Consider the following 26,626-nt stretch of genomic DNA (forward strand, 5'->3'; position numbering starts at 1 on the left):
CAGACGGGGAAAAAACATTCAATAAGATTATTAAATGTTTTGGGTTGTTGATTATCTTTTCCGTTAGTTTCAATTTTTTGAAGATGGTTTGAATCTTTCTGCAACAAGAAAAAAACAGTACTGCTATGCTTACAAATTGACAAGCACATGTACAGTTAGCACAGATAAGTATCACTGTGTTTACAGATTTACAAACATGGCACAATTCACACAGACAGAATCAGAATTTTATCAGCAGCAGTATTTCATCAGCTTCAGCATTTCCAAGTCACAAGCAAAGACTCCCTTCACCTCCTTTGAAAGTCATGGAGGGCCACCGGGGTTCCCCCCACCCACCTTCCCAGGCTTTCGGTAAGCATTTCAACACCTGGAACAGAAGAGGCTCTCCTTCCCCACCCCTCTCGGCATCCCCGGCCCCCTAACCCTCAGATCCCCACACGAATGCCACCTTCCTCCGGGGACCAACTTTACTTTGCACTCGCCTTTATCTACCTTTCCTTGATGGTCTACCCCATGTGTCTCTGTATTCTATTCCCTAGGGAAAAGAAGAGCCTGCCATACAAGATCATAATTGATTAATCTGATAGAGGCAGCCCGGTTAATGAGGATTTAATGTAACCCACCCAGGCAATACCCTCTGCACTTGAACCAAAGTGGTAAGTAAAGCACAATTCAACCAGGAGAAAGGTGCACGCCCTGACATCATACCGGCAGCCGGGCAGCCACCCTCCTCTCCTGTGGTCAGCCCTCCCAGGGGGCTAAGGAGCTGGACTGGGGAGCCTCCCCGCCTCTGCCCCACCTCTCCATAGCTCCCAGGCAATCGTCTGCAGGGAGGGGAAGGCAAAGCAACACGGGGTGAAAATTAAATTACCAGCTGAGGGAAAAGCTACGGTGGAAAGAAGCGGAACTTCTGAGCACACAGGTCTCATTTTACTTAATAAGTGTGCAGGGAATAAGCTACATGCTAATTGGACACCCACAGTGATTCCTCCTACAAAGTAAATAATCATTCCCTCTGTATGGGTGTAAATTAAACATTATATATTCAGTCTCTTAAAGCTAGCGGTATTCATTAAAGGGAAAACTTTTGAAAACAAACTTATGGTTACCAAGGGGGGTAATGGGGGGGAAGGGATAAATTGGGAGACTGGGATTGACGTATGCACACCACTACATATAAAATAGATAACTAATAAGGATATACTGTACAGCACAGGGAACTCTTCTCAGTACTCTGTAACGACCTATATGGGAAAAGAATCTAAAAAAGAGTGGATATATGTATATTATAACTGACTCACTTTGCTATACACCTGAAACTATACTATAAACTACTTACAACACTGTAAATCGACTATACGCCAATAAAAATTTAAAACAAACAGAACAAAAAAACAACAACAAAAAAGAAAATTCCTGATTTCTCTCCAGATTTCGTTTGTTAGAATGGTCTAACTCTTGTAGTGAGTAATCAAAGAAACGTGTAATGGCCCAAATACAACAGAGGCTTATTTCTTGCTCATATACTGGTACTACTGGGAGGGTAACCAGGCTATGGTCAGCTAGCTTCCTCCTCAGGCATTCAGGGACCCGTGCTGATGACGCTCTGCCCCAGGACCATCTTCATTCCAGACAACCAGAAGAGGAAAGCACGACAGGCGCTAAATGGCCTGCATCACTTCTACTTGCTTCTCATTGGGTAGAACTATGGCCTCATAGCTACAAGGGAATCTGGGAAGTGTAGTCCAGCAGCATGTGCAGAAGGAAAAGGAGACACAGGCTCCAGTAAACAGATAGCATCTCTACCAAGCCCGTGGGTCTGACTCCATGCCCTGAAAGATTTTCTACTGCCAGAAAGCAAAGCAGTGAAGAAATGGAGTTTGTTGCCATGGGATATTTAACCTTCATCTTTCCTACTATTTTCACTTCGCAAACCACTTTTAAAATCCAATTCTTCTGAATATCACATTGATCTGAAAGAGCTACCTTTCATTCATATTATAAAAAAGAAAAATCAGTATTATTCAAAAACACTTTAGGGACTTCCCTGGTGGTCCAGTGGTTAAGACTCCACGCTCCCAATGCGGGGGCCCAGGTTCGATCCCTGGTTGGGGATCCCAAATGCCTGCTGCAACTAAAAGTCCACATGCCGCAACTGGGAGTACGCATGCTGCAACTAAAGAGCCTGCATGCTGCAACTAAACATCCCGCACGCCACAACTAAGACCCGGTACAGCCTAAATAAATAAATAAATATATATATATATATTTTTTTTTTTTTTTTTTTTTCTTGCGGTACACGGGCCTCTCACTGCTGTGGCCTCTCCAGCTGCGGAGCACAGGCTCCGGACGCACAGGCCCAGCGGCCATGGCTCATGGGCCCAGCTGCTCTGCGACATGTGGGATCCTCCCAGAATGGGGCATGAACCCGTATCCCCTGCATCGGCAGGCGGACTCTCAACCACTGCGCCACCAGGGAAGCCCCAATAAATATATTTTTTAAAAACCAGTTTTTGGTGGAAAGGAGGAAATAATCACTTCCAGTGGGCTGTAAATAGCACAACTAATGTACTGGTGCTTGGCATAAGATGTGTATTTGAATTAAATGCTTTTCTACAAATCCAATGCTAAACAGTCAGAATAAGTACCAAAATCTCTAGGAGACGCATTAAAATGTTGCCATACAATATCCAGCTTAAAGTCTTTCCATAATAAATTGGCAATTTCATACATTAACATTACTTTCTTAAGAAATTTTCTTCACATTACTTTTTATAGTTTTCCAAATTCTTAGTGAAGCAGGATGAAGTAGGGGAAAGGGGGGAAGGGGGAGGAGAGATGGAATTTAAATCTACTAGAACTAGGGCTTCCCTGGTGGCACAGTGGTTAAGAATCCACCTGCCAATGCAGGGGACACGGGTTCGAGCCCTGGTCCGGGAAGATCCCACATGCCGCAGAGCAACTAAGCCCGTATGCCACAACTACTGAGCCTGCGCTCTATAGGCCGTGAGCCACAACTACTGAGCCCACGAGCCACAACTACTTAAGCCCACGTGCCTAGAGCCTGTGCTCCGCGACAAGAGAAGCCCCCGTGATGAGAAGCCCGTGCACCACAATGAAGAGTAGCCCCCGCTCTTCGCAACTAGAGAAAGCCCACACACAGCAACAAAGACCCAATGCAGCCAAAAATAAATAAATAAAATTTTTAAAATGTAAAAAAAAAAAAAAAATCTACTAGAGCTAGCTTTCCATACTGACTCATTTCACCCCTGTGTCAATATAGTGAAATGGGAATGATTCCAGTTTGACAGCCTGAAGGATTAAGGGTGAGAAAAGGTTAAGGACAGAGTGCACGATTCAGCTACATATGCAAGACGTTCTCTCCAAACTGGAACCACTGTGGCCACAGCAGGAGGCAGAGATGACCACTCTCACGTCGCCAAGCAAAGCAGGGCTCCTCCAAACTGGCAAACCTCGCACCAACGTTCAAATCTGCCCTACACCAGAAACTTACGTTCAGTAGAGGAAAACATTACTATCTGAAGGGATGTGACCAGCGCAAAAGAAACAAGCGAAGCTATGGCCTTAAAGGAGTCCCCAGGGAAGCAGCGTGGCTAGGTCATACACCCACGTGCACCAGCCTCCAAAAAGCATTGTGGTCACCCACTCTTACATACCTGCAGACGGCAAGGACGAACTGAGCCCCCAACAGAAGGCAAACAAACACACAAGAAGCAGCGGAGCTCAGAAACGGAATCTACACAGCAAGAAGACATTTTGTAAAACCAGTTAATATTCTCAAAGATATGAAAGAAGAACCACGAAACAAGATCAGTATGGTATCAAAAAGGAACATTCGAGAACAACACTAACAAAACAAACAAACAAAAAAAAAAACAACTCTGGAAATTAAAAAAACCCAAAAGCACACATTTAAAACTCAATGGAAGGGTTGGAAGATAAGACTGTACAAAATCTCCAGAGAAGAACAAAAATACAGAGAAAAGAAAAATACGACAGAAAAAATTAGAGTTAGTCCAAAGGACTAAGAAACAGAAAGCTCTGGGGCCTTCTTGGTGGTGAAGTGGTTAAGAATCCGTCTGCCAACGCAGGGGACACGGGTTCCAGCCCTCGTCCGGGAAGATCCCACATGCCGCAGAGCGACTAAGTCCGTGCGCCACAACTACTGAGCCTGCGCTCTACAGCCCGCGATCCACAACTACTGAGCCCGCGTGCCACAGCTACTGAAGGCCGCGCGCCTAGAGCCCGTGCTCCGCAGCAAGATAAGCCACGTTAATGAGAAGCCTGCGCACCAAAACGAAGAGTAGCCCCCGCTCGCCGCAACCAGAGAAAGCCCACGTGCAGCAACAAAGACCCAACGCAGCCAAAAATAACAATAAATTAATTAAATTAAAAAAATAAAAGAAACAGAAAGCTCTGTCGTCTCCCCAACAATACTGTACACCTGCAGAGGTTAGAACACCACCTGCAAAGAAAGTGCCTAGGGAAAACCGTCTCCAACTCAGACTTGCACACCCAAAAGTCCATTTACTGTCAAGGTAAAATAATGACATTCTCAGATAGAGAAGGTCTCAAAAGACGACCCACTGCGTGTCTGAATACAGTAAAAGATTTTTTGCAACTGGGGAAGATGCGGCGGCTGAATCAACGATATGCACATCGAAAATTAGGCAAAGAAACAAAGCGTATCCTTACGTTTGGTGGTTATGAAAACTTGTGCAGGGGAAATAATCATAGTTTGCACCACCAGGCTCAGCAAGTGTTGGCACTGGCATTCAAAATAACACACACACCGAATACTGCTAACCAAGTGGTTCTCAAAGGGGGCAATTTATTTTTTTGCAAATGCTATAACATTTTATTCTGTCAATTATGAGATGAAAAACAAATTTTAAAAATAAATTGTGTCTTTAAATAACTTTTTCTACATATTAGCAGGATGCTTTAGCATTTATTTTTTTTTTGTATTCATATTAGTTTTTCTTTTCTAACATCCTCATTGGAGTACAATTGCTCCACAATGGTGTGTCGGCCCCTGCTGTACAACAAAGCGAGTCAGCCACCCGCATACATACATCCCCACGTCTCCTCCCTCTTTTGTCTCCCTCCCTCCCACCCTCCCTATCCCACCCCTCCAGGTGGTCACAAAGCACCGAGCTGATCTCCCCGTGCCACGCGGCCGCCCCCCACCAGCCATCTTCACCACCCATTAATCTGTCGATGGACAGCCAGGATGCCCCCAGGTCCTGGCCCCTGCAAAGAGCGCCGCAATGAACACCGTGGCACATGACTCTCCCCCGAACCATGGTCTTCCCAGCGCACAGGGTTTTGTTTTTTTTTAATTTTTTTTTTTATTGAAGTAGAGTTGATTTACAATGTGCGCCAATCTCTGCTGTACAGCAAAGTGACCCAGTTCTACACAGAGACATTCTTTTTTTCAAATATTCTTTTCCATTATTGCTTGCCACAGGATACTGAATAGAGTTCCCTGTGCTCTACAGTGGGACCCTGTTGTTTATCCGTCCTACATATAATAGTTTACATCTGCTCATCCCAAACTCCCAGTTCAAAGGGGGCGATTTTTGTCCCCCAGTGGACATCTGGCAACGTCTGGGGACGTTTCTGACCATCTCAGCTACAGGAGACAGAGGAATCTGTACTGGCTTCTCGGGGGTGGAGGCCAGGGATGCTGCTCCCACAGGGCACAGGACGGCCCCCCACGACAAAGAACTATGTGGACCCAAACGTCAGTGATGCTAAGGTTGAAAAAACCCTCTTCTAACCAAAATTATGATGTAGTTACATTGGAGTATGGGGGCCCAAGGTATGTGTCTGGGTAGCTGGTGTGGAATAAAAGACTACATCCCAAGCTCCCATAGTGGGAAGTCAACAGTTATCCTGAAACGGAACAATGAAAGTAGCAGCCGTATAGAATATAGGCAAATGCCCAAAGAAATCAGCTAAAAAGTTTCAATAGCTTCTCTAGGGAAGAGGAAATGACAGTGGGAAACTGCTGGTATGATAACAAGCCCTGCAGAACTATTTGATTATTTCAAGCCTGCAAGAGCCACTTTGATAAAAATAAAAACAAATCTCAAAAAGATACACTAAAAAAAAAAAAAAAAGATACACTAACATTTTGTGTCTTTCCTCCCTTGAATAAGTAAAATGTTGCCTTTAGAGCCCACACAATCTACCCTGCCTGGGTTCTTGTTGACCTTCACAATTTGCCTTTGATCTGAAAGTCTTAGTCACCTTTGGCCAAAAGAAAGACAATCCCAACCCTTCCCAGGCCACGTAGAGCACTGTTCTTCCAGGCCCATCCCACAGAGGTGGCAGGCGTTACCTCCAACTTCATACCCAGGAGATTTCAGAAAGACAGCCCAGGTTAAAAAAAAAAAAGTCACCTCTGCATTGCAATTCAGAATATCCTGGCTTTTCAGAACAACCTTGCTTGTTCGAACCTAAAATAAAGTTAGTCCACTTATTTTTTAACCATATCCTACCGTCGTCCTTCCACTAAGATATGTTCCCCCAAAGAGAGGCCTTAACATTCGCACTGGTCAGGGAAACAGGCTCCACCTACCACAGGGCCATGCAAATATCAAATCCAGCAAGGTAACAGGAAAACAATTCTTCCAGAATACACCCCTCTGTTGAGCACTGGCAAGGTTTTAAAAAGACCAAAAGAGCAATATGCAACCCTGAGGGCTTTCAAAACCCTTCGTGTGGGTGGAAATTGCAGCTTGGAAGAGTGCGGCTTGCATAATTTCTCATCAAAGGATGGCCCCATGCCTGACTGCAGTGCATGAAAAGTAAAAGAGGTAAGACTGAATAAAAAGTCTGTTCAGCCTTTAAGTCCTTAAATTATCTCGTTGACTGTTTACACTGCGCCCAGTGTACAAGAAGAAAAGCTCCCCAGAGCCCCGAAGAAATCCTCAAATCCAGGTTCATTTGCATGCTGACACAAAGCAACTTCGGCAAGAGGACAGCTCCAAAATGCCTTCCAAGTAGAAAAGCCAGCCCTTTGCAAGCTGGGAGCCCAGTTTCTTTGGCCGAGAAATGGAAAGGTGAATTAAGAAATCCCAGGTAGTTAGGACAAGGTGAACACGGCTGTTTTTATGAGCCTTACATTCTCATTCTCTTCTACATTTAGCTCTCGGGCAAACTTGTTTTCTTTTTTTCAAAAGATGAGTGTTAGGACATGTTACGAAGCACTCATAACTGAACCAGGAAGGGCAAAATCCATCACGATGCAGAACTGTGATGGACAGCTTACGTTTATAGCTTTTCACACTGTGGAAGCTTCTGGACTTATAGATGTGAGTCCTGCTGAATTAATTTCTACGAGAGGAGGAACCCGCCCACCCACTGCACCTCAAAGCTCCAGCACCAGAGCTCGGGATGGGACTTGGGTCTCTCTGCCAGACTTCCCACCCCTGCACCCAAAACACCTCAGGAGGACCAGGGGTAAGAACTAACAGGACCCAGCTAGGCACAGGCTGGGACAGGGGAATAAAGATATATCTGCATGCCAGCTAGCAAGACAGGTCTTGCCTTTCCACCAACTGGAAAGGGGTTTCAGCACAGGAAAGAAAACTCACCCTTTTTTTTTTTTTTTTTTTAACCGTACTATTAATTTTTAAATACAAATGAGTCTCTGGCATTACACTCCTCTGAACAAACAGCAAACTGCAGCTGGCCTCCAAGAGGCTGGGATCTCACAGGGCCCAGGCGTTGCCTCAGCCGTAACAGTACCCACAGCACCTGGGTCTGCCGAGGAGGGGCGCCCAGCGCTCGCCCACCCACCATTTATTTCTATGGAGCCCTGGGAAAGCGGCAGCGCTCCTTAGACGGGTGCTGACGTGGGACTGTGCTTCGACACCGACATCGAGCAAAACCCAGAGAGGCTGAGATCCATCGGTTCCCGATACACAGCTGAATTCAACACACACACACACACACACACCCTTTTTCACAGCTTTGAGTGGTAACTGATAAGGAACTTGGCTCTTGGGGGCAAATATAAGGACAACCAGACAACAACTTGTCCTGACCAGGGTTGCCAGGTCACCAACGACCGTGACTCAGCACAGCCCATGAAACGGAGCCCCTTTCAGACCACCGCAGAAGGGACCTCCCACCCCCAACCGACAGCTAGTCTCTGCCCCAAGCCTCCGCCATCAGGAGCTCTAGGAGCTCTAACGGCTGACACAGGACATGTGCCACCTGGGTGTGTGGGCCAACCCCCCCCCCCCCAGAAATGTGCCCTGCTTCCCCTCCACCCCCGCCTTCAGCGTGCAGACCAAGAAGGACGTTTAAGGACACGGCCTGGCATCCAGCGAACGCCGCACGGTCCAAAGGCTCCCGAGAGGGTGCGTCAGGCTGGGCACCCCAAGCCCCAGCTCCCCCGCACCACCCCCCAGGACGGCTCTGGTCCCCAAAGGCAACCTGAAAATCAACGGGTTCCCAAAGGAGCCGCCCGTGGGACCAGGCCAGGCCCAAATTACTGTCCTCTTTGGAGCTCCTGGCTAAGGCTCTCTCGCATTCTTGGCAGGAAGGGGCGGGGAGGGCTAAGAAACGGTGAAAAGGAGGGCCAGGGGCTTCATTCCTTCCCCGGTTCACAAACATTCCTGAGGCCGAAGGGGGCCTGCTGACACCCAGCTGGCCCACTTAAGGTTTCCTAACGAATCCCCAAGGGCCCTTCTGGAGTTCTAGCCCCTCCAGTGACACGTTAGAAAGCAGGCCCTAGCTACCCCCACGGAACTTTTACACTTGCTAAGCTGATGGGGAAAGAAGGTGCCACGCAGACAGCAGGACCACGTACAACATCGCACCTACCTACACAGGTCCTGAGAGGTCCCGCATCAAAGCACAGTCTCGGAAACACTAACAAGTCAAAGTCTTTGGAGTTTCTTAAGGCACGGACATTATTTCTGCTCCTCTCCGACAGCAGTATGAAAAACTGGGGCTCTGTGTCTCTTCCAGCCCTGGTAATACATCAAGCTACAAGTCAGTGTCAACGTAACGAATGGTTACAAATCTGGTTGCCACCTTGCTGGGGGACTTCAAGTGTGCACTTTGAATTCCAGGAATGCCACTCCCGGGAAGTCAGTATCCCTTTAACTTCAAACCCGACCCAGAGAAAAGGCAGTCCTCACCGAGCAGCCCCGCTGAATGCCCATGAAACACAGCACTCCGGAGTTCCTGCTTCCATTTCCTTTTTCCAGATACAAAAATGCAGGTGAAGCAAGTATTTGTTTGAGTTTTACTATGTAAATAAAGCCTATTACCAGGGCCAGCGAGCGCTTAGGAAGAAAACAGCCTTCCCCGCCAAAGCTGACTATGCCAGGGGCCTCTGAGTATCTTCAGAAAGAAGAATTAAGCACACGCACTCAAAGCTAAAATCCTTTCAAAGCAAAAGTGATGTACAGTTACTCTAGCGAGGGTGATCTGTGCCCGGGAGACATCTGGCAACGTGTGCACTTTTCTGGTTGTCACACTTGGGGGGTGGTGCCAGTGGGCAAAGGCCAGGGCTGCTGCTGGACACCCTACAATGCATAGGACAGTGCCCCCGCCCCCAGCAAAGAAACATCCAGGCCAGAACATCGGTAGTGCCAAGGTTGAAAAACCCTCATAGGATGTGACAAAGTTACTGAATATGGCATTGCAAGGGATTCCAGACAAGAGCAGATGGCACCAAGTGAAGAGAAAGCAGAGACATGCAGGGTCAAGATCTGGTCCTGAGGACCCTTCTCAAGATTTGCCAGGTTTCCGACCTCAGGGCACACCACTGAACCCTCCTTGGCCTTAGCTGTTTCATCTACAAAATGGGCTAATGAAACTCCATCAAGGGGCTTCCCTGGTGGCGCAGTGGTTAAGAATCCGCCTGCCAACGCAGGGGACACGGGTTCGAGCCTTCATCCGGGAAGATCCCACACGCTGCAGAGCAACTAAGCCTGTGCGCCGCAACTACTGAGCCTGCGCTCTAGAGTCCGCGAGCCACAACTACTGAGCCCACGAGCCACGACTACTGAAGCCCACGCGCCTAGAGCCCATGCTCCGCAACAAGAGAAGCCACTGCAATGAGAAGCCCGCGCACCGCAATGAAGAGTAGCCCCCCCCCTCGCCGCAACTAGAGAAAGCCCGTGGGCAGCAACGAACACCCAACACAGCCAAAAATAAATGAATGAATAAATAGGTAAAATAAAAAACTCCATCAGGAGATCAGGGATTGAACCAGCCTTGTTCTTGGCATCAGTTCCAGTTCTAAGATGTACACTCCTATGAGGCTTTCAACTGAGACACTCATCGTCATAAACAGAGTGCATCCTCTTACACTGGACCAAGCTTCCTCCAAGTCAGATTCTGTTAGAAATGAGCTGTACAATATCCCAGGGCTCTAATATGTAACAATTTAATTACAAGGTTTTTTAAATGCAAAAAAAAAAAAGCCATTAGAAAGTCTATTATTTAATGAGCCCTAAAGATTTTTTAGTAGGTACTGGGAAAGGAAGATTCAAAGCTTGGATTAATCTAAATTCTGGAGGTGGAACAAATTTCCCCAGTCTCCATCACAACAGTCTATTTCCATTTTTTAAGTGATTATAATGGACACGCTTTCCTTTATCCTTCTCTAATAATGTGACAATTACCAGCTGTTGGATTGTAAACATGCATCAGTGATGACTTAATGCAGGAGAAAAGACAAATAGGTGAAATACTGCAAATACCATGCAATACAATGTGTGGTTAAGGAATATATACATGTATGTGTGAGCACACGTGTGTGGCATGTGTGAGCACACGTGCGCGCGCGTGTGAGGACACGTGTGTGCATGTGCACACAAGTGTGCATGGAAATTTGTCACAGATGTCCCAAACTGTCCTGGATCCCCTCCATCCTAAGCAAAGAAACCACATATCTCCAGTCACACTAAAGCACCTATAAAAACCAAGCAGCAGTTCAAGGGAGGGACATATGAGCATCTCAGATAAGACTCATAAACAGTTTTATTTCTGCAAAATCCTGAAGCACGATCTGGAAAGGCAGGGCGTGTACAGCGCTACCAGCCTAGCCCTACCTACCCACACACCTTAGCAACTACCGTGACAGCCAACCCAGGGGCCCAATCAGGAGCAGACTGCCTGCCGCCTGTGCCCTGATTAGGCCCTGGTGTGTGTCCATGGGTTTTACTGCCCACCTCCTTCAGTTTCTAGAACAGGGTCCTCTTGCACAAGCAGAGGAGAAACCACTAAGAATGCGTGGGGTTTTTTAGAACTTGAGGTACAGAGAAAGGAGGAGGTCCCCTTCTCCGGCTTCCGGTCAAACAACTGAATTTTAGAGTTTAAGTCCAGCTTTCTTACACTGCATAAGCCCAAAAAGCAAGATGTCATCTTAAATAATGTTTTACGACTTACTCCATCTGCTGTAAAGACAGGTCCGAGGAAGACAGGTTGAATCGCGCGCGCGCGTGCGCGCGTATTCTTTTTTAAAAGAATCTCTAGAAACGATAAAAGTCTGAGTAATTTACCTGATATCTTTTTAACTTTTACCATCAGAAATGCCCGGTAAAACTTTTATTATTGAAAAGGCACGGGCTACTGTGCCTTAATACACGCATATGCAGGAAATGCCTGTCCTGCACGAGGTGTGCACTCTACGGCTACTCTACCACACACATTTTTCCAAAGAATCCAATTCATTAATGGGTTTGCACATGGGTGAAACTTATAACAACAATGACAGCCTCTTTCCCCGGTTCCACATAAATTCAGTGCACGTCTCCCCTCAAAGTCTCTAGTTTTATAAACATAAAAATGAGAGAAAATAAAGATCAGAAGTTGAGTGTCTCATTTGCTATCTAGACAACAAAGCCACACCGCCTCCCAAATTCAATCCGGTGGGGTGGGTTAGGAGTCACTTTAGTTCTTCCTGCTGTGGTGAAGCAAGAAAGCAGAGAAAACCAGTAAGTCACCTTCAAACGCTTCTAGAAGCCAAGAATTTTTGCATTTTAAAGGGAACTTTGTCCCCGGGAATGGCGCGGCCCAGACCTTCCCAGAGAAACTGACCAACAGACACTTTTAACCAGAAGAAAACAGGACGACTGGTTTGCTGTCTGTGTGCTTTTTACAGGTTTATACGGGTTCGGCTGGTAAGTTTCAAGATGGTTTTCTGTTTCGAGACAAGAGAATTCAAAGTTACCCCTACACACACACACACACACACACACACACACACACACATTAGGAACTTATTGGGGGCTCAAATCCCACTTTCACAAAGGACGATGAAAAGTTTCAATTTGTTTTTGCAGGTATCCAGAGCGCCGTGGGTCTAGGGCTGGAAGCGAAAGCCAGTAAATATTGATGGGCTTTTGCGAATCGAGAAGCTCGGCTGGCGGCAGCTGCTAGTGTGGGCTTCCTAGCGATAACGGGTGCAGGTCCAAGGGGTGCAGAAACAAATACCTAGACAGGCAAACACAGGTGGGGACGTCTCTGTCCACCCCCGGCACGTGGGAATGTCCCTCCCCGACCTCTGGGTAGGCCCACAGGTGCAGGCCGGCGCAGGCGAAGCCGGGAGTGACAGGGGACCCTGCCAGGCCCTTCCCAGGAGGGGGAGGGGAGGGGACCCGGAACAGGAGCCATTGAAACTGCGCGGCGCTGGGAGCCAGCAGGACCGGGAAACAACGCAGAGGGACCAAGGTGGCGCCCGGACCACACACCTATGCGAGTCCTACTACCCACGTCCTCGCAGGTGACCCGAGCGGACGCGCGTCCCGGGCCCGGGGGCGCGAACCGGACACCCCCTCCAGCGCTCCTACCCCCCGACGAGTCCCTCGGCCCCAGGCCACCTCCCGGCTGTCACCGTGCGTGTCCCGCGCCCTCCGTACCTTCGTGATAACCAGCGGCTCGCCGTGCTCGCGGCCGCCCTTCAGGGTGAAGCCCCAAGGGGCGCCGCCGCTCAGCTGCACCTCCACCAGGCGCCCGCCATCGGCCGCCCGCGCCTCGGCCTCTGCCAGGCGCTCTGGCCGCACACGGGGCTCTGCGCCCTCCATGGCGCGGGGCTCGGAGGCGGCCCGGCCGCTCAGGCCCCCAGGGCCGCCCGACCTGCGCCCATGCACTCGGGGGAGCCCCGGCCGGCCGAGGGCGAGGGAGGCTCCCGGCGCCCCGCCGCCGCCGGCCACTGGCAAACTTGCGCTGTAACTTGGGAGGAAAGTACCGGCCCCGGACAGAGAGGGAGCCGGGAGAACGCGCAGCTCGGCGCGGCGCGGCGCGGCGCGGCGCGGCGCGCGGGGGAGGGCGGGCCCCGGAGGGGGCGGGCCCGCGGGGAGGGGGCGGGGAGCGGCGGGGTCCGGCGCGCGCTCGGGGGCTTGCGCCGCTCTGGGGGCAGGGGGCAGGGGGCAGGGGGCGGGGCGAGCGCTCGGGTTCCCGCGAGTTGCCCGGAGGGTGGGAGGCGGAGTGGGAGGAGAGGCGCGCCGTCCGGGACCCCCGCGGCCGCCGGCGGTGGGAGGGGCGGGGAGAGGCGCGGGGGTCGGGGGCGCGCGCCCGGGGATCCCCAAGTCGCCCCGAGGCTTGGAGCGCGCTCAGGGCCTCGCGCTGCCAGCCGAGCGCAGTGTACTGGGCGCCGGGGCCGGAGCTCACGCTTGGGGCGCGCGGAGGCCTGGGGGGCGGAGTGGGGGGCGCGCGCTCGGGGTGAGGGGCGCGACCCGCGGGGCCAGAGGGCGGGCGGGGGCGGGGGCTCGAGGTCCGGGGGCCCCTCCTTCGTCTCGGGCGCCGGGCCCTCTTCGGAGGCTCGGGGCACGTCCGCTCGCTGTTCGGGTGGCCTAGGCGCGGCAGGTGAGGCGGCGGAAGCGCCCGCGCGGGGCGGGCCGGGGCGAGGCGGGCCCAGCGGCGGCCGGAGCCCCCGGCGCCCTCCATCTTGGAGCGCGCGGCCGGCTGGCGCCCCCGCCTTTGTTCTCGCGGACCGCGGGCGGTGGGCGGCCGCGCAGGTGAGGCCGGGAGCGCCGCGGGGGTCCCCGCCGCCGTCCCGCGCCCACCGGCGTGCCGCCCGCCTGTCCCCGCGCCGGCCCACTGTGCCCCCAGCGCAGGGCAGCGGGATGGCGGGTCCCTGGCGCCCTCTGCGCGCGCCCGCATTGTCCGGCGCTGCAGCCCAGATACCGAGTGGCCGGTGTTGGCTCTTTCTATAGTTACAGCTGAGGAAGTCATTGCGTTCAAACCCCGCTCTCCCTTTGGTACAATTGTGCCCGGAGGACTTGACGTATTAGGTATATTACTGTTCTGTAGCTGGACGCTAGGAAACAGCTGGTTCCTCGAAGACGCTTCATCCAGGTGATGATGCAGGAAGTAGGTGGCAAGGACAAGACAGGAGAGCGCAGAACAGAGAGTCAGGAGTCCCTGAGTCCTTGTCTGGGATCTGCCGCTGTAGAGCCAGGACGAGGAATCTCAGCAGCAGTCCCAGTGTCTTTAGCGGTCAAGAGAGAGATTTGCATTCTCTGGTTCTGTGGCTGATCAGTTGCATCTTATCCGGACAACTGAAGAAAGAGCAAGCTCCCCTGGGCACCGGTCATGGCGCTGGGCACGGGGTTACCGCCTCATAAATAACTCCAAGCTGCCGTGTCCAGAATGCCTCTAGTTAGAAGAATGAGGTGACTTTTCCCTTGTAAATGGAGACTTGAAAGGAAGGTGCCTGTAAAAATCCATCTCAAGTGTACCTTCGCTGTGGTGGTCACATTAAATTGCACAGGACTAAACACACGCCTATATATAAGCTTGGTGGATTGTATCAATTCTTTAAAAATAAATTTATTCCTTTATCTATTTCTTTGTTTTTGGCTGCGTCCGGTGTTCATTGCTGTGCACGGGCTTTCTCTAGTTGTGGCGAGCAGGGGCTACTCTTCCTTGTGGTGCCGGCTTCTCATTGCAGTGGCTTCTCTTGCGGAGCACAGACTCTAGGCACGCGGGCTTCAGGAGTTGTGGCACGCGGGCTCGGTAGTTGTGGCGCACGGGCTTAGTTGCTCTGCGGTATGTGGGATCTTTCCAGATGAGGGCTCAAACCCGTGTCCCCTGCACTGGCAGGCAGATTCTTAACCACTGCACCACCACGGAAGCCCAGATTGTATCAATGTTGACATCCCGGTTGTGATAGTATGCTATCATTTTCCGGGATGATCCCATTGGTAGAAGTGGGGTACAGGATACAAAGGAGGTCCCTGTATTATTTCTTACAACTACATGTGAATCTATAATTATCTCTAAATAAAAAGTTTAATTTAAGAAATGGTTGGGGGGAACTTCCCTGGTGGTCCAGTGGTTAAGACTCTGCACTTCCAGTGCAGGGGGCACGGGTTCAATCCCTGGTCAGGAAACCAAGATCCCACATGCTGTGAGGATCGACCGAAAATAAGTAAACTAAAGAAAAAAAAAAAGTGGGGGCTTCCCTGGTGGCGCAGTGGTTGAGTCCGCCTGCCGATGCAGGGAACACGGGTTCGTGCCCTGGTCCGGGAAGATCCCACATGCTGCGGAGTGGCTGGGCCCTTGAGCCATGGCCGCTGAGCCTGCGCGTCCGGAGCCTGTGCTCCGCAACGGGAGAGGCCACAACAGTGAGAGGCCCGCGTACCGCAAAAAAAAAAAAAAAAAAAGTGGATGGAGGGAATTCCCTCGTGGTCCAGTGGTTAGGACTCCACGCTTTCACTGCAAAGGGCCCCGGGTCAATCCCTGGTCTGGGAACTAAGACCCCGAAAGACTCGTGGCATGGCCTAGATACATTAAGTTAAAAGTGGATGGAAAAAATAAATAAAAAGATGTATATGATCAACCAAAAGTTAAAGGACCATATAAATGCACCTAGAGTTTATGCACGTCCCCTATCCCAAAACATGCTGCCCCCGGTTAAAGCTGGTATTGACAAAAATCTCAGTTTAGGGCTTCCCTGGTGGCGCAGTGGTTGAGAGTCCGCCTTCCGATTCAGGGGACACAGGTTCGTGCCCTGGTCCGGGAAGATCCCACATGCCGCGGAGCGGCTGGGCCCGTGAGCCGTGGCCACTGGGCCTGCGCGTCCGGAGCCTGTGCTCCGCAACGGGAGAGGCCACAACAGTGAGAGGCCCGCATACCGCAAAAAAAATAAATAAATAAATCTCAGTTTAAATCTCAGATCTTACCTGGGGCTGAAATATTCAGACCATTAGATTCACTAAAGCATGAAATCATTGCCTTCATAAATCACAGCTGAAGTCGTCTTTGACATTTTATGTTCACTGTATAATCATTGTCAGATCACCCATCTGCCACTTGAAAGTGTTATACTGTCATTCCTTGAACTTAGGTGTAAATTTACCTTCATTCTTACTAAACATCATTCTGCTGAGTTTGTTTTTTTTTTTAATCTTCACATTAGGCATCCCTTCCGAGTTAGCATCATTTGAATATTTATAAAGCTGTCTACGTTGACATTAATAAACATGATGAAAGGGACAGCGCCACGCCATGTGTGGCCTGCTGTGAGATAGATGCTCTCCTCTCAGCCCCTCATAAATCTTTCATCAACATTCTTGGGATTACACAGTTCAGCACATCTGCCTGTGGTCCTGTCACACATAAACTTCTGTATCATGTCTGACATATTATGACAAGACTGTCAATCTTGTGAAATTTTCACTGTCTTGTGAATGAAAGGCATAGTCCCAATTTATCAACATTGCACCCCTTTTGAAAGAATTCAGTATGACATTGAACCAGTGTGGACTTCTAGTGGTGACAGCTTTCTTTTCTAGGAACTCACAGCTCAGCCAGAATTTCTGAGAGTGGAGTATGTTTGTCAGCACGTAGCTTTTGTTCTTCTGGAAAGCCCAGGGCACATTTGTTCTGTGTAACTTCTCACTTTTTGGACTTTCATCTTCACTGCTCAGAACATGAGGCTGAGCATATACCCTCCGGACCCAAGGAGCATCTTCCAAGCATCCACACCTAGGCATTCAATAGCCTCGGGTGTGTGTGTGCCACCTTTTCAAGTCTGAGGCTTGTTTCCTTTGATAGAGAGGAAATAGGTGAAATGAAAGTGAGCTCTGCTTTCACTTGCTCAACAGTCAATGAATTAGTCAACCAAGGGCAAATTGAACCGACTTTCAGAGATTTAATCAATAGCGAATCCTGGACTTCCCTGGTGGCGCAGGGGTTAAGAATACGCCTGCCAATGCAGGGGACATGGGTTCGAGCCCTGGTCCGGGAAGATCCCACGTGCCGCGGAGCAACTGGGTCCGTGCGCCACAACTACTGAGCCTGTGCTCTAGAGCCTGCAAGCCACAACTACTGAGCACTTGTGCCACAACTACTGAGGCCCGCGTACCTAGAGCCCGTGCTCCGCAGCAAGAGGAGCCACCGCAATGAGAAGCCCACGCACTGCAACAAAGAGTAGCCCCTGCTCGCCGCAACTAGAGAAAGCCCGCGGCAGCAACGAAGACCCAACGCAGCCAAAAATAAATAAATTTATTTTTTTAAAAAATAACTAGTCCTCCCTATGAAACAGAGCTCAAATTATTTTAGTTTTTTGTTCTAACAGGAGATTTATAATTATAAAACGTAATGGAGGATGGAGTTCCAGAATTTTGCTTTTACCTTTCACGCTGTAGGGCCAAGTACCCTTCAGTTAGTAAGATCAGGCTTTCCGAAACACCTTTGAGTGGGATATTTTTTAAAAGGCAGGTTTAGCCGTTTCCTACCTGACTCACAGTGTACCTGAGTTGGGGACCCTATGATTAAGACTGGTAGAGGGTCAGTCAAGATCAGGGAGCACAGGTATGGTGGCAGTTAGAGGAAAACTTTGACACAATGACTTTGCCCTTAGTCACCAATGTTTGTCATCTTATTCTTGATTCCTGCAAGGTATTATTACAAACACTGGAATTTAGCTGCAGATCTTAGATAAAGCTGAGTCTGTACAACCCAGCAACCACTTTCTCCCTCCCACCTTACAAGGATTTTACCCTGGATCTTGTTATTAGTTGGAATATTTACAGATCTCTAGGGGGGAGAGACTTCCTCTTTCTGTGCAGGGGACAGAAGGAGAGACCACTGGGTCTCTCCATGTGCCTGGCACCATGATAGTATTTGTGGCCCCCATCTTTGGAGTTTGCATCCTAGGGCACAGCAATTATAACTGCAAACAAGGCAGCCACAGCAGCTGAGAAACAGTGACTGTCATTCACGGAGAGCCTGCTGTGTGCCAAGCATGTTATTCAGATGGACTCGGGTCCTCTCAGCAGATTTTCTCAGGGCATGCATCAGCCCATTTTACAGAAGAAGAAACTGAGACTCATCAGGGTTAAGTAACTGACTGAGGTCACTGAGCCCAGGTCCCCGTGAAGGACTCACACGCTACCACTCACGGGAACCAGCGCCAGCTCCAGTACCAGAGGGCAGTTCTCACTGAGCGACTGAGCTGACTTCCTTCTGTAAGATATTGATACTTAGGCATTTGACCACCTTTTGAGATTCCCTTGATCTTCAAATGCCAATCACCACAAACAGGCTGAAACCTTCTATGGGGAAGCTTTGCCTATAAAACTAGATTCTTGCTTAGGTCTGTGTGAGTCCCAATTCCTTTACCTTTAGGACATGTTCTTTAAACTGTTATATATGTGAAGGGCCAAGTTTCCTGCTGGCAACTAGAAGGGACTAAATAAATGGTGCTTAAAAAAATGCACACACATATATATATAACAATACCTAACTATGCAAATCAGGAGTACTTAAAAAGAGAGTACTTAGCTGAAGCTACTATTGTAAAAGTTTTTATTATGTTTTTTTTTTGGCTGTGCCATGTGGCTTGTGGGATCTCAATTCCCGAACAACGTATCGAACCCAGGCCCCGGCAGTGAACACTCCAAGTCCTATAACCACTGGACCACCAGGGAAATCCTAAACGTTTTTATATTTTAAAGTACATTTTTAGAAAGCCATTGGCTATTTTTCAGTTTTTGTTTTTGTTTTTTTAATGAAGTAGCCAAAGATATACAGACAGCTCATGGAGCTCAATATCAAAAAACAACCCAATTAAAAAATGGGCGGAAGACCTAAATAGACATTTCACCAGCGAAAACATACAGATGGCCAACAGGCACATGAAAAGGTGCTCAACATCACTAATTATTAGAGAAATGCAAATCAAAACTACAATGAGGTATCACCTCACACAGGTCAGAATGGCCATCATCAAAAAGTCTACAAACAATAAATGCTCAGCTCCGTGCTCTGTGATGACCTAGATGGGGGGGCGGGGGGGGGTGGGGAGGGGGGAGGGAGGTCCAAGAGAGAGAGGATATAGGTATACATATAGCTGATTCACTTCATGGTACAGCAGAAACTAACACAACATTGTAAAGCAATTTTACTCCAATAAAAAATAAATTAAAAAAATAAAGTAGCCAATGAGCATCTATTTCTTGAGCCCTTTTTACTTGTCCAACACCAGGGAGGGCTTGCGAAGGAATGTAAAGGATGCCGGAAATATGAAATATTAACTGTGGCTGTGAGGGAAAAAATCATGAACCACCCTGAAACAATTAGAGCACAATTACAGGCAAAACGTCTTTTAGATGCAAAAGTTTCAGCAGGAAAGAAATCCAAGTAGAGAAGAGAAGGAAAAAAAAAAAGGATGAACAAAACCATAGGTGAAATTTTGAAAAAAAATTTCATCTTTTATCGTGGAAATTTCAAGCAGACACAAAAATAGACCTCTTTTGTTTCATCCCACTTTTTTTTCTCTGAAGTATTTCAAAGCACATCCAGGAGGGAGTGACTGAGCTACTATCTTGCCAGCTGAGAGGAAGTAGGGGCGACGTTTCATCAGGTGGGGACCCCACGAGCAGAGGAATGTTCTCTATCGTAAATGAGCACAGAAATTCCCCAATCCAGTTCATTCTGAATCTGTCTGAGCCCCCAGGCCCCACTCCTAGGGTGGGTGTGTATCCTGGGAGTTGGGGGCTGTCAAAAACAACTCCTGGGTTTCTGGCTGAAGTTACTTGAGTTGAGCAGCTGATACATGGAATTTGGGGCAGAAGAACGAGTGAAGGGAGCACTGATGGCTTTCATTTGGGCAGGTTGAATCTGAGATGCTTTAGCGATGCTGTGTTAGTTTCCTAGGGCTGTCGTAACAAAGTATCATAAACTAGTTAAAACAAGAGAAATGTTTTCCCTTTGGGAGGCCTGAAGTCTGGAATCAAGGCGTCAGGAGGGCCAATACCCCGTATGGAGGCTCTGGGGGAGAATCTGTTCCTCGCCCCCTCTAGCTTCTGGTGGCTGCGGGCGTTCCTTGTCATTGCCCTAAAGGCCCACCTAGAGAATCAAGGATCATCTCTCCATCTCAAAATCCTTACTTTAATCACATCTGCAAAAACCCTTTTTCCAAATAAGGTAACATTTGCAGGTTCCAGAGATTAGGACCTGTCATCTTTGGGGAACATTAGTTGGTTTACTGCAGATATGGAAGCCACTCTAAGGTGTTCTAGACAATGAATGGGGCTCTTCCTGTTAGTGTGGGAAAAGCCTGGCTAAAGGCCCGCAGCTTGCTGGTGGTCCTAAGTGCTCTCTTGAGGGCCAGCAGAACAGGCTAGCTATTTGCTGACTTCAGGTGGTACCTGGGGAAGCCTGGTCCCACCCTCAAGCCAAGTGAGGACTGCTCCGAGGGAAGCCCTCATAAAGATTCGGGATACCTAGGACTTCCCTGGTAGTCCAGTGGCTGAGACTCTGCGCTCCCAGTGCAGGGGGCCAGAGTTTGATCCCTGGTCAGTAAGCTGGATCCCACATGCCACAGCTAAAGATCCCCTGTGCTGCAACTAAGACCCGGGGCAGCCAAATAAATAAATATTAAAAAAAAAAAAAAAAAAAGATTTGGGATACCTACGGGCAGAAGACCTAAATAGACATTTGTTCGAAGAAGATATACAGATGCCCAACAGGCACATGAAAAGATGCTCAACATCGCTAATTATTAGAGAAAAGCAAATCAGAACCACAGTGTGGCGTCACCTCACACCAGTCAGAATGGCCAGCATCAAAAAGTCTACAAACAATAAATGCTGGAGAGGGTGTGGAGAAAAGGGAACCCTTGTACACTGTTGGTGGGAATGTAAATTGGTTCAGTCACTGTGGAAAACAGCTCAGAAAACTAAAAATAGAGTTACCATACGGTCCAGCAGTCCCACTCCTGGGTATATATCCAAAAAACCCAAAAACACTAATTTGAAAAGATACATGTGCCTCATAGCAGCACTATTTACAATAGCCAAGACATGGAAGCAACCTAAGTGTCCATCAACAGATGAATGGATAATGAAGATGTGGCGTGTATATATATATATATATATATATATATAAAACAATGGAATACTACTCAGCCATAAAAAAGAGTGAAGTAATGACGTTTGCAGCAACATGGATGGACCTAGAGATGATCATACTAAGTGAAGTAAGTCAGACAGAGAAAGACAGATATCATACGATATCACTTACAAGTGGAATCTAAAAAATAATACAAATGAATCTATATACAAAACAGACACAGTCTCACAGACATAGAAAACAAATTTATGGTTACCAGAGGGGAAAGGGAGGGTAGGAGGGATAAATTAGGAGTTTGGGATTAACAGATATAAACAACTATACATAAAATAGATAAACAACAAGGACCTAGTGTATAGCACAGGAAACTATATTCAATACCTTGTAATAACCTATAATGGAAAATAATCTGAAATATATATATATATATATATCTGAATCACTTGGCTGTACACGTGAAATTACCACAATATTGTAAATCAACTATATTGCAATTTAAAAAGAAAAAGATTTGGGATACCTACAAAAGAGACACTGACATCTCTTTCTCAGGTTGTATTTCACAGAATAGCACTGATTGCTTTGGGCTCTCTGGGCCCACGGGAGCAGAGGGCCAAGACAGCATCACAGCAAGGGGGCTGAGCAGTGGGTTGACTCTCCAAGTACACTTGAAAATGTCACTTCAGTGGACCTAGAGATTGTCATACTGAATGAAGTTAGTCAGACACAGACAAATACCATATGATATCACTTATATGTGGAATCTAAAATATGGCACAAATGAACTTATTTACAAAACAGAAGTAGAGTCACTGATGTAGAAAACAAACTCATGGTTACCAGGGGAGAAAAGGGGGTGAGGGATAAACTGGGAGATTGGGATGGACATATACACACTACTATATATAAAATAGATAACTAATAAGGACCTACTGCATAGCACAGGGAACTCCACTCAGTACTCTTTAATAACCTATGTGGGAAAGGAACCTGAAAAGGAATGGATGTATGTGTATGTATAACAGAGTCACTTTGCTGTACAGCAGAAACTAACACAACATTGTAAATCAACTTTACTACAATAAAAGTTAATTTAAAAAAATAAGAAGAAGAAAATGAAAATGACGTCTCTTCGTAGCAAACCATCCTGAAATTCAGGGGTTTAAAACCACAAACTCAGGCCTAATCCAGGTTTACTACTCAGGTTAATGGTGTCTCATTCCCTGTGATCCCAGGAAAGATTCTGAATGGTGGTGACTTCTTGCCAGAGACAGAACACTTTTCCCTGCGGAATGAGTAGAGGGGGTGTGAGCCATCTGCTGTCACTGCTTTCTTGAGTTCTAATCGGGGACCCAAGTTCTCAGTGGCTGCCCTAGGCATGCTGGGTCTAGTATTAGTTCTCTCTCCCCAGGGTCCTCTGTTTTAGGAAGAAAAGCCCAGGGCTTTCAGAGCGACCAAGAGCTCAGCCTCTGTTTCAACATTCAAAGTTAGGGAGACTTCAGGGAGGGGTGAGGGGACGAAGGGCAAAATAAAAAGAGGCCCCCTGCCTGGGCCAAGTCCACCACCCACCCCTGAGTGACCCTCAGCTGAGGTCAGGGGTCAGAGATCAAAGCTCTGCCCCAGGGGCCAGGCTCCGGGCTCCTGAGAGAACAGGAGTTGTGAGGCCAGCCTGGCAGCCTTACCTTCATCTGGAGAATTACATTTGGGGAACATCTTTTTCAAATCTTGAACGCCTTCTGCGACCCAGCCTGCTTGCAACTTGGGGATAGTGGTGCCAACGAAATCGTAGCATAAAATTGCGGCACCTGGGTTCTAGTGAAAACCAGCCCAAGCAATTTCCAAGCAGCAAAAAAAGGATTCCAGGGACTTCCCTGGAGGTCCAGCGATTGAGACTCTGCGCTTCCAGTGCTGGGGGCCCCGGTTCAATCCCTGGTCGGGGAGCTAACATCCCACATGCCGTGCGGCGCAGCCGAAAAGGAGAAAAAGAAAAAGATTCTACATGTGTGAGATTTCCGTGAGATCCTTGAACGGACTGATTTTCCCAAAGGCAGGATGAACTTTCTGCTCCTTCACGACGATATCATTTGAGTGATTAGGGAATGAAGGCCTTTCTAGCTTCAAATGCCACAGTTTGAGGGGGAAAAAAAAACAATAGAGATACTTATAAGAGGTTCTCAGAGAAGGCACGATGAACTTGAATTTCTAACAAACTCCGAGGGCGACGTGTCCCGTTAGTGAGAGCACACCGTGAGAAGCACGGAATAAAACGACAGCCAGGAGAGTCCGGACACTGTGGGAGCTCGATAACGTTCATCCCGTTCCGCCTCTCACTCCCAGCACAACTGCAACCATACACACGAGGAGAAAGGGACTGGCCATCTGTGCATCCTCAGAGCTGAAACAATTCGGGGGCTGCATGGGAAGGAGAGGCCCTGAAAACGGAAGCCGCTACTGCTTTGGTGTTAGAGGGCTACTGATTCGGCTGCTGGAAATTCCTTCACTGGCTGCTGGCCAAAATATTTGTTTCAATTGAATCTATTTGAATTTCAAGGAATGTAGAAGTACTTGACTAGCAGTAGAAATAACAGGAAGTATCGGAAGCAGGCTTTCTGAAAGGTGGTAGAATTTTAACTGCAATGTAGAGATTTCTTCCAGGCACACAGAGCAAGTTTCTAAAAATTTAATTGACTTATGATACTTCTTTACCTTTGCATAATTAGACTTGTAGAAGGCCTGCAGGCACTATCGTGTGATTGGCTTTTATTTTATTTTTTTTTTGATAGGTAAAAATTGGATTTATTTGGAGAGAAACACACTCCACAGACAGAGTGTGGAGCATCTCAGAAGGTGAGATACGCTGTGATTGGCTTTTAAAACAATAAAATTTAAAAAATTTTAGAATAATTTTAGGTTGGGACTTCCCTGGTGGTCCAGTGGTTAAGACTCTGCGCTTCCACCGCAAGGGGAGAGGGTTCAATCCCTGGTCCGGGAACTAAGATCCCGCATGCTGCGCGGCACGGCCAGAAAATAATAATAATAATAATTTTAGGTTTACAGAAAAGTTGCGAAGATAATACACAAAAAGCTTGTACACACTTTACCTGATTTCCCTGAATACAGCGTTCGTAACTATGGTTCTTTTGTCTAGACTAAGAAATTAACGTCATTACCTTACTAGTAACTAAACTTGCGACTTCATTTGGATTTCCAGTTTGTGCGCTGATGTCCCAGGATCCCTTGCTGCACTTAGTTGTCGCGTCTCCTTAGCCTCCTCTGGCCTGTTTCTCCACCTCTCCCTGTTTTCCATGGCATGGACAATTTTAAGCGGGACTGGTCACGTATTTCATAGAATGTCCCCCAATGTGGCCTTGTCTGACATTTTTCTCACGACCAGACTGGGTTATGGATTTCAGGAGGAACTTGCAGAAGTGATGCAACGCCCTCAGCGCATCCCATCAGGGGGTACTTGACATCTACTTGCTTGTCACTGGTGACACTCACCTTGACCTCTAGGGTAAGACAGTGACTGCCAGGTTTCTCACTACAAAGTTACAGGGGAATTTTTCCTTTTCCTGACTCTTTTAACATCTTTATGATTCAAAAGTGTTCTGTGGGAAATCACTTTGATTCAATGGTAGCCACCAAGTTCATAACTGGCTAGGCTATCCCTGAGACCAGATTAAGATGCTCCAATCACAACGTTAAGACAATTTAAAGCACTGAGAGAAAGGGTAGCCGGGATAGGTGTCACCAGTGATGGCCAATTGAAAAGCTCACTAATGTTCGGAGGCTTCTTGGTCTCATGTGTTTCATGAGCTACTTGTTTCTTCGCAGAGTTTTTCTTATGTTCTAAAGCAGAATCAAATACTCTTTAAAAATCTAGTAACCACACCTTACAAAAGCCCATACAGGGAATTCCCTGGCGGTCCAGTGGTTGATGCTCTGGGCTGTCGCTGCCGAGGGCCTGGGTTCGATCCCTGGTCAGGGAACTAAGATCCCACGCGCCGCATCATGTGGCCAAAAAAAAAAAAAAAAAAAGCCCATACATACTTCTTAGTTTACTATTATTTTGGTTTGCTTAGTTTGACAGAAAAGACCAGCAGTGAACAAATTATAGCCCGAGGGCCGGCTGTCTGCTTTTGTAAATAAAGCTTTCTTGGTACAGCGCCACACGCATCCATTTACCTTCTGCCCATGACTAGTCTGGGGGGTCCCACGGCAGGGTTGGGTAACTGCCACAGAGAGCATGTGGCTTGCAAAGGCTAAAATACTTACCATTTGGCCTCTGAAGAATACGTTTTCTGACCCCTGTGATAGACTAAAGAGCTGCCATGAGTTTGAGAGACTGGGGTTATTGCACACGGTTTACTCTAGATGTCCAACTAAAGGCAACACAGTGAGACCCAAAGACTTGGGGGGAAGAGCCATCACATTTAAACCACGGGCTCCCTCAGGGGACTGGCTGACCCACACTTTCTCTGTGACTGCCTTTCAGTCCCTCTGAGATTGAGCTGTTGTTCTGCCGTGTGTATCAGACAAATGTTTCTGCCGTGTGTGTGACCAGCTGCACGTAAGGCTGCGTCCTCTGCAGACACGCGGGAGCTCTCACCACAAGCCAGGCCCTTGAGGTTTCTGTGGGTTTCCTATTGCCTCTGCTCACAGCTGCCTGAGTAGCAGCGAAGCAGTCGTTTCAAAATTAGCCAAAGTCTGTGGTTAAAGAGCGGATTTCGTCTTTTACTAGATACCTGAGATCTGACAGTCTCATATGCATCAGGACTCCAGGGCAAATAGCCTGCCCAGAAATAACTTCATCTCATTTTACTAGGTTAGTATACTCTGCCACAAAAAGAAACATACAATCTAAACGAAGTTTGGAACAGGTAACACATATATGTGTGTGTCCATCCTATTCACTGCCCCCACCCCCCACTTCCTTGAAAGTGCAGTCACGTTCTGATGGCCTCAAATTCGGCCATCTGCGACCTGCTTCCAACTTCTCAAAAGCGGACTTCTTGTTGCTTCAAGACGGTGAGTGGAGAAAGTGCTTTCATTGGTCTGACCAGTTCGCAGACATTCACGTTGACGGGGAAGTGAATCTCCAGTTCCCCTCTGGACCTTATGGCATAATCTGCTTGGATTTGAGCATCAGCTCTACCACCTCCGTGACCTTGGATAGGTTTCCTCACCTCTTCTGGTGCTTTGTATAGAACCTAGAGATAAAAAGATGAGCCACAAGGATGGGGGTACGAGTTAAGCAAGACTTTAAGTT

The 26,626-nt window shown here is 48.1% G+C and overlaps 1 protein-coding gene across 1 annotated transcript in view; it reads right to left on the bottom strand.

Annotated features, from left to right (window-relative positions):
• SHROOM2 (shroom family member 2) overlaps positions 1 to 13,173 on the bottom strand; it is a 146,375-nt gene extending 133,202 nt beyond the window's left edge. Inside the window, exon 1 of the mRNA XM_089904818.1 lies at positions 12,915 to 13,173. Coding sequence (XP_089760944.1) covers positions 12,915 to 13,079 — 165 coding nt within the window. The 5' untranslated portion in view covers positions 13,080 to 13,173. The remainder of the gene's footprint in view (positions 1 to 12,914) is intronic.
• Positions 13,174 to 26,626: the final 13,453 nt, after the last annotated feature.

Source organism: Delphinapterus leucas, chromosome X, assembly GCF_059928025.1.
Source record: "Delphinapterus leucas isolate spDelLeu-1000000601 "Yukka" chromosome X, BTC_Dleu_Yukka2, whole genome shotgun sequence".
In the NCBI taxonomy this organism is placed as follows: Eukaryota; Metazoa; Chordata; class Mammalia; order Artiodactyla; family Monodontidae; genus Delphinapterus; species Delphinapterus leucas.